Below are 15,100 nucleotides of genomic sequence, written 5' to 3' on the forward strand. Positions count from 1 at the left end.
GTAGAGTGTATATATATATATATATATATATATATATATATATATATATATATATATATATATATATGTATACGGCGAAGTGAGAGTTACAGGTGAGGGATGGTGTTAGAAGAAATGAGGGGGGGCTTATGAGAGGATGGGTACAGGTGAGGGGAAATGAGTTTAGAGGAAAGTAATATGAACGTGTGGAAGATTATGTGGGAAAATCAGTTGAGGCTGATGGGAACAGGTGAGGAGTGATAGAGACATGCTGGGAGTGGAGAAGATAAAGCAGGATGGAGACAGGTGAGGATTGTGGGGACAGGTAAAGGGTGACAGGGCCCTGCTAGGGGATGGGGGTCAAGCGAATGGCAGAGACCAGTGAAGAGAATCTATGATCAGAAACAGGTCCATACGAGAGAGAGTCCTAGGGCCGCAGGAGTGGAGAAAGGAGCAGAGTAGACTGTGATGTCAGAGCAAGGGCGGTGATGTAAGAGCCGGGGCGGTGAGAAGGTGATGTCAGGGCTGGTGCTGATGCTGGCGGCGCAGTGCATTGTGGGCAGCTCCCCGCTCTGCCGCTGCCGCCGCCGTCGCCGTCGCCCGAGAAGGATCCGGGCCGGGCCGGGCCGGGATGGTCCCGGTCGGGAGGCCGCCGCCACCGCCGCCGGAGGGAGCGGGCCTCCCAGCACCGCACTGAGCCGCCCCCGCCCCCACCCCCTCTCCGCCCCGTCCCCGGGGGATGCGCCGCCTGGAGCCGCTGCCTCCGCCGCCGCCGCCGCCGCGGCGGGGCGGGGCCGGCCGGCCGGGCGGGGGTCGGGGAGGGGTCTCCTTCTGTGAACCCATCGGGCCTCTGGCCTGGCTCACCTCCCAGCGCAGCCTTCTCCAGTTCCCCCTCCCTGTGCCGTCTCCGTCTCCGCCCGAGGTGGGACGCTGGCCTACACAGCCTGGGCCGCATCCCGAGGCCTGGATCGGCGCCCTGCCCCCAGCACACCCACCCTCTCCAGCCTGTCCTCCAGGGGTTTTGCTCCTCGCTTCTCACCTCTGTCCCCGTCCCTATGGCTTCACTCTCCTGGCATCCCTGACAGTCGTTCCCTGCTCTCTCCATAACCTCTCTCCCTTGTCCTCCCACCAGCCTCCTTGCCTACTTCCTCATCCCTTCAACTGTGCCCAGAAGCCCCTTTCATGGTCTTGTCCCCTCTTCACCTGTCATGATTATCCCTCACCTGTCTCTGTCTTATGCAACCCCCTCCTCTGATCCTGTCACCCTTGTCCCTTGCATTCCCTGTGCCCCCTTCCACACCTCTCTTCACCTGTTCCCATTACCCCTCACTGATCTCCCTCACCTCTCCTTACCTGGGTTCCCAGATTCCCACACACACCTGGCTTACACCTTGCATAGGTGCACACCAACACTTATATGTACATGCCACGATGAGCTCACAACCACCTAGATATACACCCCCAACACACACACCTGCACGCACACACACACATCATCGGTCCCACACTCTCATACGTACACACTTGCTGACAGATATAAAACCTCCTCCACAAGCCCTCTCTCTCCACACACCCATCCCTCCACACACTAAAGGGTCCTGAGGGGGCGGTCATGGGGCAGTCAGGTTCCTTGTGTCTGTGTCATCCAACCCTAGCCTGGGCTGAGTGCAGTCCTCTGAGGCAGAGAGTGGGAAGGATGGTGGGCAGGGAGAGGCAGGGAACCCTCATTTATCCTCTTGCCTCCACTCCCCCTTTTCCCACCTCACCTGTTCCTCTATGCTTGCCCATCTATAGAATGGGGGCAGGACTCACATCTTCCTCATCAATCTATAGAATCCACCATCACAGGACTGGAAGGCCCACCAGAGGTCACCCTGTTTAACTCCTTAAGGCTCCCTCCCTACTGGTTCAATTGCTTCTTCAATCTTGTCCTCAACCTGTCTCTCCACCTTTATTTCAGAATTCCCCATCCCTCCCTCTCCCTTCATCCTGCCATTGCTCTCACTGCCCTCTGAATTCCTGATGCCCCATTTGCCACTTGGCAGAAGGAAGGCAGAGGCCTATTTAATATCCTCACAGTCCTGATACTCTGAAGTTATGTGGATCGGAGGAAACAGTCAGCTGAGTCATTTGGCAGAACAAGAGTGACAGTGTCCCTCTCCCTGAAGATCCCTCACGGCACACCATGACTTGTGGAAGGTTGTCTCCACGCCTTCGCTATCCCACACTGCCCCTGTACCTGGATGGTCAGACACAGGAGCCCTGGGGAATGAGTCCATCCCAAGTAAAGACAGGCTCATGGAGTTCCCACCCCATCCGCTGGTATCTTAGGCACTTTCCTCCTCTCCACCTCCCCCACCATACCCAGCCTGAGGAGCTTCCTTCTATCTGTGACTGTCCAGGGTCACTGGGAGGCCAGAGCCGTGTACTTATAAAAAGTGTAGGGGGAAGGGAGAGAGGAAAAGATCCATTTCTGTACCCGGGTGGCAGAGATCTCAAAGAGCCATCTCTTCTGGCCCCTGTCCACACACTGGCACATCACACACCAACAGACACAAAACCACACATAAGCACACGTGGACACAGATGTACAGACACAAAGACACAGACACATAGACAGACACACACAAAAAGACACACAAAGACATATACACACTCACACAGAGGGTACACACACAGACACACACATGCGCACACTGACATTTCCCTGGGTAACCCTGGCTGGCTTTGCCAGCCCTCACACTTGGGACACTCCCCCTGATATCCAACTTCTACCTATCCGAATGCAACAAGAGCTGTGTTTCTTCCTTAGCAGACACAGAAAAGTGTGGGCAGAGGCTCTCTCACCCACTGGCCATCCAGACCCACTGCCCCCTGGCACATCTGCCTTCTCTTAGGCCACTTCCACTTCCCCGCTGTCCTCACCTCCCCCCAGTTCAGCCTGCCTCTCTCCCTCTGAGTGGCCACAGGGCTGCCAGACCTCTAAAATCCATGTCTTGAATCCATCGCCTTATGTTCACCCCATCACTCACGTCCTTGCTTCTCACCCCCATGGCCGTGTCAGTGGTTTGGGCTCAGCTCTGAGTACGGTGGCAGCCTCCTCACTCAGCACCGTCCTCAAGGGGCTGTTGGGTAGCTCCTCATTTTCAGATAATCACATCTCCCATGGTTGGTTGGAGGTCTCTGTCACTCTGGTGTGTGTCTTCCCTGGGTCACCCTTTGGTTCAGCAAGTCTCCCCTTTCAATAAGCCTCAGATACACAGTTCCTTGGGAACGGTGTGGCGCGGGAAATGTGCGGGTGTGGGGGCCACAGATCGAATCCCCAGACTGGTCCTTCTTGGCTCAGGTCTCCCCTGCCTAAGCACTGATTCCCCTCGGTCAGCAATCTTCCCCACATTAGTTAGCATATTTCTCTTTGGGAAACCCTTTCCCCACAGCCTGTTCACACATCATTTTCCTCTCCTTTTTCTATCACATGTGTGTGCCCGTTGCTGGTTTTCACATCTCCAGCTTGTAGTTTGTATCTCCCTTCCTGTGAATGGCATTTCTGTCTTCTCCTCTGACCTCCACTTGATTTTTACACAATGCTTCCCCCATTGACCCCTGGAGCATCCACCCAGTGGGCCAGGGAAAGATGCCTGCCAGGAGAATGGAACTCCCCTCCTGCATATCTGCAAGTGGGTCCCGGGTCCTAGCCTGCCCCCCTCACAGTCCCTCCCCACTCCCCCAGGTAGATGGCCCCCTCAGGGCAGGCCCTGCGGACACCCCTCCCTCCGGCTGGCGGATGCAGTGCCTAGCGGCCGCTCTTAAGGACGAAACCAACATGAGTGGGGGAGGGGAGCAGGCCGACATCCTGCCGGCCAACTACGTGGTCAAGGATCGCTGGAAGGTGGTGAGTGAGTGACCCAGCAGGGCAGAGGGACGGGTGGGGGAGGATGGGAGGAGAGGATCTGGAGACCTGTTAAAACAGGTGCCCTTGGCGCCCCTACCCTAAGAGGGAGGTGCCCCTAAGCTCATTTGCATGTGGCTTGCAGGTCATTATTTTGCCTACACTTGTGGACAATCGCTTTCTCCCAGTGCCCTCTCTCCAACCCCGCCGTCTCTCACCCCTTTCCCCGCTAGGTCAAGTTGGTCGGGCCCAGCCTGCAACAACTCCTGGTTGGATGTCAGAGCAGGAGCTGCAGAGCTCATTGAGGGGAGGAGGGCGGGGGTGGGGGAGGGGGCCGTTTCTCTGCTGGACCTTGGAGAAGGGCAGTGAGTGAGCCCTTCCTCTTCCGCAGAGGACAGAAAAGCTTGGGTTCGGGGAAAGAGGCCCTGAAGGCGGCTCCCACCGCATCCGCACTCCATCTTCTCTATCCACCCTCCTCCCTTCACTGCTTCCTGCGGCAGGTGCAACATGCCGAGACTCCATCTCCCAGCGTGCCTTGTTCCTCCAGCCCAGGGCTTCGGGCTGCTCGGTCTGCTGGGAGTTGTAGTCCAAGCCTCTTCAGGGCTTTGCCTCTCGGATGGGAGGGCGACACATGAGGGTCGAGGCAAAGACAGTGTAGTGTATGTTGAGCGGAACCTATGAAAAATCAATCCCTGTCCCACCGCCCCCCTTTTCTTTCCGATGCTTGAGGGCACTCCGATGTCCTGTTTTTATGGGGGCAGGATGATGGGGGGCAGAATTTGGGGTAACTATGTGAGCTTGTGGGTCTGCATAGGGTGGGTGCTCGGCTCACCAGAGGTGCGGGGTTGAGAGGAGAGTGGGGCCTGGCTGCGGGCAGGTCTCCATGGCAACAACTACCCAGTGGGCAGGTCTCCTAGTGGCCAGGGAGCGGGGCAAAGGTGGCAACGTTGTCAGAGATGTCTCTGGGACTGGAGGAGGTGAGGGATGGAGATGGAGGAGCCCGAGAGCTGAGGGAAAGGGCTGTCTATGTCCCAGAGGGGGGCTTCCTGAGGGGGAGAGGAAGGGGACAGAAACTGGGAGAGGAGGAGCCAGGGCAGTAATCAAAGGCATGAGGGTCTGGCAAAGTGAGGAGTGTTCCTCCAAGACCCCACCCTCACCCGCTCCGGGTCCTGCTCAGGGCATAGTTTCTGGCAGATTGGAGGCAGGAGGACTTTTGCGTTGAAGAGGTGAGAAAAAGAGGGTATTCACGCACATAGTGAAATTGGGTTAGAAATTTCCTGTGCTTTTTGAGGGAGGGGGTGGGAGATGAGTGGGGAGAGAAGTGGCAGGGGTGGAGGGGAAAGGAGCAAGCCCTCAGTTTTTGCCAGGTGACCTAGCTTTCCCCTCCCTCCCTGGACCCTGGAGAAATAGAGAGGGTGGGGTGCCAGTTGCCTCCCCTCAAGCCAGTCTCCACGAGGGACAGACAGAGAGTGAGGCACAGCTCAGGAACCAAGAAAACTGCTCAGATGGGCTGTGCCAGGAGAAAATGAGGGTCCATGGCGTTTGGTGGAGTATTTAAAAATAATAGCATTTTTTTTCTTTTTGAGGGGTGCCCCTTAGAATCAGAATGTCAAACTATAATAACAATAAAAACTTAGCATTTATTTTGAGCACTTACTGTGGCCGGGCGCTATGCAAAATGCCTTACATGCATTATCTCAACAGCCTATGGAGTAGATACTGTTATTATCCCCGTTTCACAGTTGTGGAAACTGAGGCACAGGGATTAGCTAACTTGCCAAGTTCCCATGACTAGTCAGTGGAACCAGGTTTGTCTGACTGCTGGGGCAACAGTCGCTGAACTATGTTGCTTCCTAAGAATTAGTCCATCTGAGAATCAGGATCAGAGAGTGGAGGGAGAGTTGTGACATATATTCTAGTCCAACTCTCATTTTACAGAAAGGGAAAAGCAGAAACTCACCCCAGTTCACCCAGAGCTGGGCCAAGAAACCTGGTTTCCTTTTTCCTAAGTGAATGCTAGTCCTATTGTGTCGTGTTTCTTGAGGTCCTTCGGTAGGGGAGCGGGTCCAGAAAAAATTTAGGAGGGGAGGAATAGGGTCTGGTGCAGGGAGGTTGAGAGAACATTCCTGTCACTGGGCTGTGGGCAAAGGTGTTTTGGGACTTTCATGGGCCTTGGGCACTTTTGCCCTTACCGGCCCCTTCCAACATAATAAAGTACTAAAGATTGCAATAGTATGACTGCATTGCTATAATGAGGAATAAATTAATACTATATAATAAATTTCTTTTGATCTAAAAGTCCATTTTCCCCTTCTGATTGTAAAAGAAATGAAAACATTTTCATGGCCTCCTAAAAGTATTATTAGGGTGCCTGCTGTACTCCCCTGCCCCCAGAGGTCCTGTAATGGGTGGGGGGGGGGTGAGGAAGGAACTAAGGAAAGAGAAATAGACTCTGTTTGGAAGTGGAGGTGGTAGAGAAATAGCCTTTGGCATCCTGGGAAATTGGACAGTAGGTGTCAGAAATGTCTTGGGTGCCCCGAGCCCTCCTTACATCTCCAGCAAGGATTTTGGAGACTGGCAGATCTGGCCTTGAATCTCAGCACTCACACTGTTAATCACAGTATAGTCAATGGTTCCTACATTATTTCAGTTAAGACTGTGGGTTCTGCATCAGATTCCCTGGGTTTAAGTGAAACCTGGCTTTGCAACTCACTAGCAGTGTGAACTGGGGCAAGGTACTTAACTCTCTGTGCCTAAGTTTTCCTTTTGTGCAAAATGACAACTTCTGTGACCTTCCTTACCTGTGTTGCTGGGAGCCTCTGGGGATGAGCTGAGATGATGTCTGTGAGTCTGGAGCACAGAAAACGAGGTGTTTCCTCCACGTTCCCACAAAGAAAACCGTAAAGGAATCTAGAAGATACTAGAATCTCCCCTGAGTTTCACGTTCCCAGAGGAAGACATGCCATTGCTTCCCTTGAGTCTGCATCTGTCTCCTCCTGTTCTGAAATTCTGCTAGAAGTCTGACCTTAACTTTCATCTCAAGTAGAGAGGGACCCTGGTTTCTCACTGTTCTTCCTCCCTCCTCTTTCCTGGGCACAAGAACCCAACCAGCCTTCCACTTGTCTTCTAAATCTTTCCTTCATCCTCTCTTTTTCTAGAGTGTTTACAACTGCAACCTGCTGGGAACTCGCAGTCCTCAGCTCTGCCCTGCCCCCTATCTCTCACCATTCCCATGTTTCAACCACCATTAAACATTTATTGGGTATCCACGTGCTGAATAAATGCCAAGGGGCGGGCTCAGATGCAGGAGGCTTAGAGTCAGGAGTTTACAGATGCTCAGAGCAGCCTCCATCCAATCATGAGCAAGCCCAGCTGCGGCTGGCACGTTACTAGCCAACAGGACACAAGTGAGGACTCTGGAAGAGGGCAGGCCACCCATGGGTGGGGGGCTCCCTGGGGAGGTGAGAATTGAACTGTATAGCTTTCTTTTTTTTCTATTGAGGCATTTTCTTTGCACAGATGTGTTACATCCCTAGAAAAAGAATCCCAGGATTTTCCCTCCTGTGTTTTTTCATCTTGCTTCCTCACGGTTCATGATGCCAGCTGAGGTTATCAGTACAATGAAACCACACTGACGGGACGGAAGCAGATTATTCTGCCATTTTTCTAGATCTTTGAGCTGCACGTCAAATCCGGGGCTGATCACTCTACACTTGTTTAGCCTGCCTGTGAGATTCACAATAATTTTCCCAGCTCTGTGAGCATCAGTGATCTCAAACTCGCCAACGTAACCATGCTTCAGCATCCCAGTTAGAAACTGGATGGTGACTTTGGAGCAGCAAAGCCTAATAAGAACCTGGCATTTGCCTCACTTTTGTTGATACTCTTGAGAGCATCGGCCAGGACCTTTGTGCGCACCTTTATGACGACACGGAAAGATGGCGGAAAGAGGTGTACATCTTTCTTAAACCAAATGAGTCCCAACTTAGAACTCAGCCCCTTCTCTCCTGTCCCCCCATCATTGCCAGCAGCACCCTCACTCTCCAAGACCCCTGGGCCCCTGACTTAATCCCGCCCCGTAACTCAGCTTTGCTCATCTCACCTGGCCAATTCATCCTCTATCACAGTTCTCCCCTCTGCCTTTTCTCACTGCCTGCCCAGGGATGCTGGGGGAGGGGGGGCCCAGAACATCAGAGCTCCACTGCAGTGCTCCCTGGGAACACAGAGATTCTCTTCAAACCTCCATCCCCACCATGTTCCCCTGGACAGGAGGCTCACCCTGGTTTTGGGCATCCGACCTGGGGTCTCGGGAGTGTTGTGAGCTTCAGCAGGGGGCCTGGGCAGGGAACAACCTTTGCTGAGTCCCCTCCCCTGAACACTCCCCTCTAAATGCTCTCTGCCCCTGGTGTCATCTTTCAGGAGACTGCCAAGCCCAGGAAGGGCTGGCCTCCCTGGGGGAGGGACCCACCTGAAGCTGCAAGGTTCTGGAAGTTAGTTTTTTTGCTTCTGGATGGAGGCTGCTCAGTCTAGGTGGGGGATGGGGGGAGCGTGATATTTATTGTCCTTAAAAGGCTCACGATGGCCCATTATCTCTTCAGAATCCTGCATCGGCTTGTCTCCTTGTCTCTGTGGAGTCTCAGGTCTCATAACTTTCCCATTGCCCACTCTGACATCTAGCCCCATGCGTGTGTGTGTGTGTGTGTGTGTGTGTGTGTGTGTGTGTGTCTGGGTCTGTGAATAGTTGTACACCCATGGACTGAGCTCTCTGTCTCCAGCACTAGGAGAGGAGGTGGGAGCACGGGTGGGTGGGGTGAAGAAGGGAGCCACGGGGTCCTCCCCTTCAAGGACAGCCCCTGCCCCCATCAGTGAAGGATGTGACCCAGTAATGGGTGGGGTGAGGAGCTGTTCAGCCTGATCCCTGTGTCCCCTATTCCCCTTTCACCCATCTCTGTAGCTCAAAAAGATCGGGGGCGGGGGCTTTGGTGAGATCTATGAGGCGATGGACCTGCTGACCAGGGAGAACGTGGCCCTGAAGGTGGAGTCGGCCCAGCAGCCCAAGCAGGTCCTCAAGATGGAGGTGGCTGTGCTCAAAAAGCTGCAAGGTGCGGGTCCAGGGCAAGATGGGAGGGAAGAGGTGATGGAGCCAGGGGCTGAGAGGTGATGGGCGAGGGGATATGAGAACAGAGTCCAAGAGTGATGATGGGCCTAAGGGCAGGGGGAGGTGGGAGAAGTGGCCATGGGGCCAGGGCTGGGGGAACCAGGAATCAAGAGTGCACGGGAAGCCCAGCTTAGGGCTGGGAGTGAGGAAGAAGGAGTAGGAGTTGGGAGACCCCTGTCTGTATCCCTCAGGGAAAGACCACGTGTGCAGGTTCATTGGCTGTGGCCGCAACGAGAAGTTTAACTATGTAGTGATGCAGCTCCAGGTGAGTCCCCGCGGCCCGTCCTCCCTTCACTCTCCCCCAGGAGCTCTGGTGGTGACTCCTGGGGTGGGATGGAGACTGTGGCCCTGGGAGGAATGGGGAGTGGGCGCAAGCCTTTGGGGCGAGGCTGGGAAGAGTGTCATGGCGGTGGTGGTCGGATGGCAGCTGAGCTGGGCCTGTCCCCACCCCCCACCCCCCCCAGGGCCGGAACCTGGCTGACCTGCGACGCAGCCAGCCTCGAGGCACCTTCACGCTGAGCACCACTCTGCGGCTGGGCAAGCAGATCCTGGAGTCCATCGAGGCCATCCACTCCGTGGGCTTCCTGCACCGCGACATTAAGCCGGTGAGGGCTGCCCCCTCCTCTGAAGCACACACCCCGCCTCCTCTCCCTCCCTGGGCCTCCTGGTTTCTTCTCCAGATCAGTGGTTGGGAGGGGACAGCCTCTTCTACCTGTCCCCTCCCCCTGCTCTCCAGCCCAAGTTCCAACTCTTCCTGTCCCCTGCCTCTCAGGAGCACCCCTGCCTGCCCCGTGGGCGTGCCGGTGTCCTCCCCTCTTTTCTCTTCTCTTCCTTTTTCTCACCCCTGACCTGAATAGTCCTTGAACCTGGAAAGGTGAAGGGGTTGGGGAAGGATGGAAGGATTGAAGAAAGAAGGGCGACGAGGGGCTGGGGCTTGGTAGGAGATTCCAAGTAGCTGATTTTGTAACATCTTGGATCTTGGTGCTTGGACCCAATTTAAAGTGGTGAAAACTGAGGCCCAGAAAGGTTGGTTGAATGGCCCGAGGTCACACAGCAAGAACAACGCTGGTCTCCTGATGCCTCAGAGCAGGACAGTTACACTAAGCCACACAGCCCTGCTGGGAGTTCCAAGGGTTCGGAGCCAGGTGACCTTGGCTGGGTCACCTCTTGCTGTGTGATCTTGGAGAAGCCTGCAGTTTGCCCTCAGTTTCCTCCTATCTAAAATGAGCATAATCACACCTGCCCCTCAGATAAGGTCCGTGACCTGCTGTACATATTGATGTTTTACTCTCATGTGAGTGTATGGGGGGTGGAAGGCCCCTCACCAGAGCTGTTTCTTGGTGTCCCCTGAGGTGGGCCTGGAGCCCCAAGATTCACAGCTACTGTCTTCCCCCAGTCAAACTTTGCCATGGGCAGGCTGCCCTCCACCTACAGAAAGTGCTACATGTTGGATTTTGGGCTGGCCCGGCAGTACACCAACACCACGGGGGACGTTCGGCCCGTGAGTACCGCCGCTCACGGGAATCCTGGCATCCTCGCCCCACCCCCGGATCTGGGGACCCTTCACCAGTTTTCCTTGCAGCTGCCTAGACAGGCCTGGCCTTGTGTTCAGTGTCACCCAGTGCTGGGTCCACACTTGGCCTGTCCCCCTCTCCCCCTTGGCCTGGGTGGATGCCACTTCCATGCCCTGTGGTCTGCCTGGTCAAGGGCAGACGCAGGGGCAGTGAGCAGGGTCAGGAGACGGGTTTAGGACTGGGCTTGGTGTGTCAGGTTGCTCCTGACCAGGCCGACTCGGGAGTGCGGTGGGCAGGGCGGGGGGCGGTGATGGGGGAGGAGGCAGTCAGGGCTAAAGTAGGCAGAATTAGGCTTGGTAAGCAGGGTTGAGATGTGGCCGAGGTCAGGGGCAGTGGGTGACGTTCCTGGTGGTGTCCTCCCCTCTGCAGCCTCGGAATGTGGCCGGGTTTCGCGGGACTGTTCGCTATGCCTCGGTCAATGCTCACAAGAACCGGGTGAGTGGCAGGGCGGGACAGAGGGATGTGGGGACAGTAAGGGCAGAGGTCAGGGGCAGAATATGCTGCTGAGGGAGAGAGCGGGGCGGGCAGCTGTGATGGGAGGTGGGGAGAGGAGTGCAGGGCAGGGGCTGGAAGACGCCCCTCCAGAGACCCTGATTGGAAGAGCGCTCGGCGGGCGTCTCCCCTTGATGTCACCTTCGTCCTTGTATTGGGGATTCCCCTCCTCTCTGTCCCCACCACAAACCTCTGTGGATGAGAAAGCACACACGGAACTTTTGACTGTGGGATTCTGTGTGTTGGCCGGTCAGGAATGGAGCCGTGGCTTCAGGGAGACCCCAGCTCTGCCCATAGGCACCCTGACTGGTGTCCCTCAGTGAGGGGTCAGCCTCCACTCCCAGGGAGGGACCTGAGGGCCAGGGGTGACCCCGTTCCCTGCTGCCACCCGCAGGAGATGGGCCGCCACGACGACCTGTGGTCTCTCTTCTACATGCTGGTGGAGTTCGCAGTGGGTCAGCTGCCTTGGAGGAAGATCAAGGACAAGGTGAGGGCGGCGCAGCTGGCTCTGAGGGCAGGGAGGGGGTGCGGGGCAGCTGGGGCCGCATCTCCCAGCGCCCTCTTGTCTCCAGGAGCAGGTAGGGATGATCAAGGAGAAGTATGAGCACCGGATGCTGCTAAAGCACATGCCCTCCGAGTTCCACCTTTTCCTGGACCACATCGCCAGCCTCGACTATTTCACCAAGCCCGATTACCAGGTGGGAGCCTGCCTGCCTGCTCCTGCGCCCCCGACGCCTCTCTATGGGTGACTGTCTCCAGCGCCACCCATCCTGCTGAGGCCCTGCGCCCCCTGCCGGCTTGGCCCTGAGCACCTCCCCCGGTCTTCCAACCACACGAAAGAAACTGTTCTGTGCTCTTGTAAACAGTAGTCACAGCTAAGATTTATCAAGAGCTCACCCTGTTCTCAGTACTTTTCCTGCATTAACTCATTTAAGCTTTGAAACAAGTCTTTGGTGATATTGCGTGTTCATGTTCTTATTCCAGCACTTAACAATTAATGAAGCCAAGTGCTTTCAAGGACTTTACACTGAAACTCTGCAGGAGGCCAAGTGGGATGATTATCCCCATTTCATAGATGAGGAAACTGAGGCCTGACAGCCTGGTTAGGAGCAGGGCAGGGCTCAGGCACATCTGACTCCCAAGTCCAGTGCTCTTTCCAAGGCGCCATCACTACACCCCTATGGGACCCACCGATCAGCGAATGTTCTGCCCAGGATCCACTATGTGCCAGGCACGGCTACACACCGCAGGGAGCACAGATAGTGTCAGGCACACAGTGGGCTCGCAGTGAAGGGGGTCCTGCTAGCAGAGAGAACCCTCTGGAGAGAGCTAAGTCAGAAGTGGAAAGGTCTATGGGGCCGCCACCTCCTGAACCCAGGGACCCAGTTGTTGGCAGAGATCCCTTACTCGGGCAGTGGGAGGCCAAGCCCCCCAGGCCCAGCTCAGCCTCATGGGTTCCGCCAGACCACACAGCTTCGAGCACACCCTGTGCTGGGCCCTGGGCTGGCTGCTAGAAATGTAGAGGTGGCAGATAGGCCTGTGAACCATTCAAACCGCTGCTCTGTGCCCAATCGTGTGGGCGGGGTATTCAGGGAAGGCTTCAGAGTGGAGAAGACAGTGGGAAAGGCACTGCAGGCAGAGGAAGCAGCCTGTGCAGAGGCATGACCCCAGGTGGTGGGTTTGGGAAACTACTGCTGCTGCTTCTGCTGAGATGGTGGAGATGGCAGAGGAGGCTGGGGCTGGTAATCAGGGGACAGATCTCCAAGGGCTTGTGTCCAGCCAGTGGAGCTTAAGTCAAGATGATGATTTGCATGCTGATTTGCATACTTTGTGCATGTTTTCATTTAAAATCAATGTGCCCTTCTTTCAATGCCCCCTTGTGGCCCATCCCTGTCCTGGAAGGCCCCTCTCTTCCCCCTGCAATCCCAGCAACTGCCCCCTCCTCCTGGCTAGCCCCTGGGTCACCTCTCTGTCCTCCCACCACCCCCATCCCTGCAGTTGATCATGTCAGTGTTTGAGAACAGCATGAAGGAGCGGGGCATCGCGGAGAACGAGGCCTTTGACTGGGAGAAGGCGGGCAATGATGCCCTCCTGTCCACGAGCACCTCCACCCCGCCCCAGCAGAACACCCGGCAGACGGCAGCCATGTTTGGGTGAGTCTTGGGAGGGGCGACGGGGGGCAGACGACCCCCCCCCCGAGATGTCACCTGAGAAGCCAGCCCTCTCCTCCTCTCCCTACCTGGACACACCTGGCTGTCTCTCCTGTTCTTGGTGCTCAGAAGCGGGGTTCTTGAATCCCAGGAAGCTCTGCCACATCTCTACCTTCAATCTGGAGCTGGAGGGGGCATTCTTATTTGGAGTTCTTGACCTACTGGGGAGCAGGGAGCCCTGAGTGAGATTCCCCCAGCGCCACAGTCTGTCTGTTTCTTGGTGGTCACATGCATCCATTCAGGGAACAGGTCTTGAGCCCTGGCACCAGGCCCTGTGGGGGCTCAGAGAAGAGATGTGCAGCCCCTGCCCTCCAAGCACTCTTAGTTGAGTCTGGGATGTTTGTAATTGATGGGTCAGCGGTTTCAGATCTAACTGGAAAGCACAAAGATAGAGTGGCCCAGGGAGGGGCCAGAGTGAGAAGGGCTCCCCACCCAGCCCTGGGGGTGAGCCAGGGGACACACTGCGGAGACTCCACAGGACTTGCCAGCACATGAGGTGCCGGGTCTGTGAAGATATTGGTCCAGGAACTCCAAAGCGATTCTTTCTTTAGACCCATTTCCTAGTCTCAAGGAAGCCAGCCAGCGAAATGTAGTGGCCAGAGAGCATCGAGATCTCCTAAATAAACAGAGCCAGGCGGTGCCGTAATTGCCCTTCAGCCCTCTGACCACCTGAGCCACCTGAGGGTGGTCTGGTCCCAGAGGGTTTGCAAGCCAGGGATGGAGATGGGCCTATGAATGCCCCGACCCTGGCAGACCTTGCCTGTGCCCACTCTCATGGGTGGCAGGTGGTCTCCAGGGCCTGTGTTAGAGGAGAGGGCACCCCTGTCAGCCTTGCCCACGGCCCCCTCCTGGCCTCCACAGGGTGGTCAACGTGACGCCGGTGCCCGGCGACCTGCTCCGGGAAAACACTGAGGATGTGCTGCAGGGTGAACACCTGAGTGACCAGGAGAACGCACCACCGATCCTGCCGGGGCGGCCCCCCGAGGGGCCGGGCTCCAGCCCCCACCTTGCCCCCCACCCCGGGGGTCCTGAGGCTGAAGTCTGGGAGGAGACAGATGTCAACCGGAACAAACTCCGGATCAACATTGGCAAAGTAACTGCAGCTGCGGAGGGGGACACGGGTGGCCTTCCCCCTCCCACCTTGCTCCCCACCCGTGGGCCCCTCTCCCCAGCCGCTTGCCTGCTCGCCCTGCCTCCCTGGCCCGGCCCCATCCCAGGATCACCGGCATCCCAGTGCTCGGACCTCCCTCTCTCTCCTTCACCCCAGAAAACCACCTGCCCACAGCTGCCCTGTCAGCCCCACTCATGGAGCTCCCCTGTCCTGCAGACCCCCTGTGTGGTGGAGGAGGAGCAGAGCCGAGTTGCGGGGCTCCCCAGCTCCCCGGTGCGTGCCCCCCCAGACTCACCGACAACCCCAGTCCGTTCTCTGCACTACCGGAGGGTCAACAGCCCTGAGTCGGAGAGGCTGTCCACGGCGGATGGGCGGGTGGAACTGCATGAGAGGAGGTGGGTCTGGAGCCAGGGGGATGGTCAGGGGCCCCTGGTCCCCTCCACCTTCACACGGCTGGTCTGGAGGAAAGTTCAGATTCCAGGCAGAGGTGGGGGGACCCTGGAAGCGTTAAGAGGGTTCTACTTGGGCCTGGGGTCAGACTCAGTTAGAGTCAGTGACCAGCCTGGAGAGGGGGTGGGGGATGCAGAGGGCCCGGCTCAGACCACGGAGGGGCGTGGGGCTGGAGGAAGGTGTAGGAGGAGGTGAGAGCTGAGATGGTAGGTGGGCATGCTTCCAGAACCTCTTTCC

At 56.6% G+C, this 15,100-nt stretch overlaps 1 protein-coding gene across 1 annotated transcript in view; it reads left to right on the plus strand.

Annotated features, from left to right (window-relative positions):
* The first annotated feature begins 3,763 nt into the window (after positions 1–3,763).
* Positions 3,764–15,100, plus strand: part of TTBK1 (tau tubulin kinase 1) — a 36,095-nt gene continuing 24,758 nt past the window's right edge. The window contains exons 1-11 of the mRNA XM_007458317.1: positions 3,764–3,871; positions 8,823–8,970; positions 9,218–9,291; positions 9,491–9,631; positions 10,423–10,527; positions 10,970–11,035; positions 11,487–11,579; positions 11,665–11,790; positions 13,091–13,245; positions 14,164–14,395; positions 14,630–14,808. Of these exons, the coding sequence (XP_007458379.1) occupies positions 3,764–3,871; positions 8,823–8,970; positions 9,218–9,291; positions 9,491–9,631; positions 10,423–10,527; positions 10,970–11,035; positions 11,487–11,579; positions 11,665–11,790; positions 13,091–13,245; positions 14,164–14,395; positions 14,630–14,808 (1,427 nt within the window). The remainder of the gene's footprint in view (positions 3,872–8,822; positions 8,971–9,217; positions 9,292–9,490; positions 9,632–10,422; positions 10,528–10,969; positions 11,036–11,486; positions 11,580–11,664; positions 11,791–13,090; positions 13,246–14,163; positions 14,396–14,629; positions 14,809–15,100) is intronic.

This window comes from Lipotes vexillifer, unplaced genomic scaffold, assembly GCF_000442215.2.
Source record: "Lipotes vexillifer unplaced genomic scaffold, Lipotes_vexillifer_v1.1 scaffold4, whole genome shotgun sequence".
NCBI lineage: Eukaryota > Metazoa > Chordata > Mammalia > Artiodactyla > Lipotidae > Lipotes > Lipotes vexillifer.